The sequence below is a fragment of the Miscanthus floridulus genome, chromosome 2 (assembly GCF_019320115.1).
Source record: "Miscanthus floridulus cultivar M001 chromosome 2, ASM1932011v1, whole genome shotgun sequence".
NCBI lineage: Eukaryota > Viridiplantae > Streptophyta > Magnoliopsida > Poales > Poaceae > Miscanthus > Miscanthus floridulus.
The window spans coordinates 61,238,396-61,242,119 of NC_089581.1; the positions used below are offsets into that span (position 1 = coordinate 61,238,396).

The 3,724-nt window shown below is 43.2% G+C and overlaps 1 protein-coding gene across 2 annotated transcripts; it reads right to left on the reverse strand.

The window, feature by feature from the left end:
- Positions 1–590: 590 nt before the first annotated feature.
- On the reverse strand, positions 591–3,522 carry LOC136538960 (uncharacterized). 2 transcript variants are annotated; one of them, XM_066530875.1, is made up of 3 exons: positions 3,181–3,522; positions 3,007–3,078; positions 591–1,031 (listed from the first exon to the last, which is right to left on the reverse strand). In XM_066530875.1, exons 1-3 carry the CDS (start codon positions 3,370–3,372, stop codon positions 939–941), a joined length of 357 nt encoding a protein of 118 aa, XP_066386972.1. In that variant the 5' UTR covers positions 3,373–3,522; the 3' UTR covers positions 591–938. The 2 variants fall into 2 exon arrangements, with proteins under 2 accessions (XP_066386972.1, XP_066386973.1); XM_066530876.1 differs by having other exon boundaries at positions 3,007–3,095; positions 3,181–3,508.
- Positions 3,523–3,724: the final 202 nt, after the last annotated feature.

The window sequence follows — 3,724 nt, forward strand, 5'->3', positions numbered from 1 at the left end:
ATATGTGAGCTAACTAGTAACATAAATTAAACTCTCTAATTTTGACCATGTCAACATGGATAAGTTTAACATAAATGCTATATTGAAATATATTTCTTGAAGAATCCAACAAAACCAAATCTGATATTCTAGATGTCTGTGCATTTTTGTATAAACTTGAGCAAAGCTAATAAAGTTTGGCTTAGGATAAAATCAAAATGAACTGTAATTTGGAACAAAGGGAGTATTCTTAAGGTAGAGATTGCTAAAAAGTGCTAAGAGGTAGGGGTGTTTGGTTCTTTAGTCGTTCCTAAAATTTATGTCATATCGAATGTTTAGATACTAATAAAGAGCATTAAATATAAATTAATTACAAAACCAATTACATAGATAGAAGCTAATTTACGAGACAATTTTTTAAACCTAATTAATCTGTCATTAGTACATGTTTACTGTAGCACAACGTTGTCAAATCATGGACTAAATAGGCTTAAAAGATTCGTCTCGCAAATTAGTCGCAAGTTGTATAATTAATTTTGTAATTAGTCTATATTTAATACTCCGTGCATGTGTCTAAACATTCAATGTGACAGAAATTTTAGAAGAGCATATAGAAACCAAACACCCCCTTAGCATGCTAAGTTTAGCATGATACAAAACAGGCCCCCAAGAAGCTTCGAACCTGAAATTTCCCGTTTCTTGGGTCGCCCGAATAAAATGCTGCTCATGGATTACAAAAGCCCACAACATATGAAACGGCACACCTGCCTAGCTATTGTTCTTTACACGGAGACGTCGACAGATGACAGACCTATCCAGCAACCTAAAACTATTGCCCAAAAGGGCCACCTTTCACATATCAGCTCCCGTCACTTTTTGTTTTTTGAAGTGTATCGTCACTTTTGATACCAACATCTGAACAAACCACTGGATGAGATCGGTTCCCTGTCCTAGTTCTCTCAGGAACTTTGCCACGCCATCACCTGATGTTGGAAGCCTCGGAGATCAACAAGCAAAGGATGCAGGACTGAAATAGCAAACTGGTCGCAAGCCTGTAACAAAATGGATGGAATCAGTCAATCCCAAAAGGTTACTGGTGGTGTTTGAGAGACTGTCTGATATTGCATATTACTCAAGCACTAAGCAGATTTGGAGCAAACCAAAACGCCGATTTTCTGTTTTACGGTCAAATGAACTACAAACTTAATAAATAAATAAAAAAAGCAGAGATAGTTTTGTCAGCCCCTTCTCTTCTAAAGACAAAATGCAGAAACAGAATACAGTGACTTTAGCATTAAGGTGCAAATGGGCAATGAGATGTGCTCCTGGTTACTGCTCGAATGATGTTGTACTCAGTCAAGTAATGTAACAATGTTGGAAACAACAGGGATTTGTGCTGTTAGATTATTTGAATACCAACATGACTCCATCATAGAAGTAAGAAAGTTAAAATAGATGTTAACCATGGGTTTGCCTGTCATCAAGCCTAAGAAAGCAACAGAACAAACATTAAACTTTGCAGAGGAGACTTTTTGTCCAAATCCTCACACAGAAGGCTCACAAATAGACACATCGTACAAATACATTAAATCTTGACTCATCAATCGTTTTCAAAGTTAATGTACAACAGAAAAGACGGTATCCGTATCCCTTATGGTAGCTTAGAGTGAACTAGCAAATTACCAATTTCGGGGGCACACCATGTTGTTTTCAAAAGATTAGGTTTTGTCTAGGTCAAAATACAAGTTGCTGATTTCATCTGAGCTCGAAATCATTGTCTAGGACAGGGCTATTTACTCTTTTTTCCAGAGAACATACAGCTAGAGTAATGTTTCTTTCTTTCTCTTTCTTTCATATATGTTTGTTTCTCTTCAGTCAAAGCACATATAGTATAAGGTAAGCACAGCCCGATAGATGGTTCAGAAAAGAAAAAAAAATATTGAAATGTGAAGATAAAAACATTTGGAAATTTTGTTTTTTACCACCAGTCCATGATCCAACAAACAAAGTTAATGCACTCAAGACCAGTTCAAAATTTGATTAGAAACATAAAAAATTTGAGGATAGAGAGGAAAATTAACTTGTCTTACAACAGCATAATGCATAACAAATGCAAGAATAATGAGCAGGAGCATATGAAGCACTCAGAACAGAAGATCAAAGACTTCTCTTCAAGACATGAATCCACAAGAAATATGTTTATGCCTCCACAATTTAGACAAGCAAATCCCAAGTTCAGCAGGATAACTTGATAAAAAGCTTAACAAATCAGTTACCGATAAAGGAAGGAAGATACAAAAATGAGTGGGGTTCAATCAGCCTGTTCGCTTGTTGGTTTCAGCGAGGGCTTATCAGCCAGGCAACAGTGTTTTCCACTCACAACAAACCAGCACCAGCCGGGCTTATCAGCCCAGAAACCAAACAGCGAACAGGCTGAATAATTGTTCTCCTAAAAGGGTTCAATAATTGCATACTGAAGTGGCAACGAAGAAAGCAATCCTAATCCACCAACCGTACCATCCCCAAAAGTATCACCATCCAATGTCCTACGCTGCATCTATATCCAAATCCAAGAGACCCCCAAGTATCTATCAGATATCTTCAGTCTTACATTTTTATTCAATAAATGCTCAACAAGCAAGGCACCAAACCTAAAATGAATCATCCCTATTTTCCCTAATAAAGAAGGAAGTTAAATTGGACTAAAGCCTCAAACCAGTTGCCACCAAAAGAATCTTGAGAAAACTAGTACAATTTTGCTTTTGAGATGACCGAAATATTACTGGTGTGATACATAAGTAAAAGAACACCAAAATGCGCGGACCAGAGTTAGCACTCAACATGCCAATTGCTAAGAACAACCAAATTCCCTGTTCTCAACGTAGCATTTCAGCAACCAGCATCTCGAGCACCTGCCTCAGCCTAGCAGGCACCAGGCAGCAATGGTGTACACAGGAATTCCTCGTCCTCCGATAATTAACATAAACACTGACAGCATCAGAGCTCATGAGAGATAGATAGCCTTACATCCGGCCGCGGGCGCCGTCTCCTTAGTGCTTCTTGCTCCGCGCGGGCTGCCTGGACCCGTCCGTGGCGAGCCTGTAGATCCAGTAACCCTGCGACGGGAAGCCAAATTCACACGAGGGCGGTGGCAATAACAGGAGATGCAGCGGAGGATAGTTGGGAGGGAGGAGGACGCACGAGGGCGAGGACGTGGGCGGCGATGAGGAGGACGACGAGGAGCGGGAGGAGGTCGACGAGCCAGGGGCGGAGCGCGGGCACGGCGGTGGCTGTGGCGTCGCGCGCCATGGCGACGCGGCGGGAGAGGGAGAACGCGCCGGGGTGGCGGAGGAAGGAAGAGAGGGGGTCGGCCGCCGGGTCGCCCGATCCCATCCGGAGCACCAGCCAGCTCTCGCGTGACGCTTGCTCACTCTCTCTCGGCCTCAGGCTTCCTCGCGGCGCGGGCTGGGCTGAGCGGGCTGCCTGCGTTTCTGCGCTGATCGCTCGCGCACGCACGGGGGTCGGGGGGCAAATGGGGAGTGGATCACGGCACGGACGCGGTGGTTGGGTTCGGTGCGGTGCCTCTGTCTTCTGGTGCACCTAAACCGGGCCGCACGGCACGGGCCCATGGCGCGCGGATTAGTCCCGTCACGCCCCGTCCGCCGCCAGGAAGTGCGCCGTGCAAAAATCTAAAATCTCGAGAAATAGTCTGACTGTCCAAAAAAATTGACCTAATATCAGTGTC

Bases quoted from the DNA above. Each gene is read 5' to 3' on its own strand.
- LOC136538960 (XM_066530875.1), bottom strand. From the start codon at position 3,372: ATGGGATCGGGCGACCCGGCGGCCGACCCCCTCTCTTCCTTCCTCCGC. The intron at 3,079-3,180 runs GTGCGTCCTCCT...CTGGATCTACAG, and splicing joins CCGCCCACGTCCTCGCCCTC to GCTCGCCACGGACGGGTCCA. The intron at 1,032-3,006 runs GTAAGGCTATCT...ATTTTGTTACAG, and splicing joins GACGGCGCCCGCGGCCGGAT to GCTTGCGACCAGTTTGCTAT.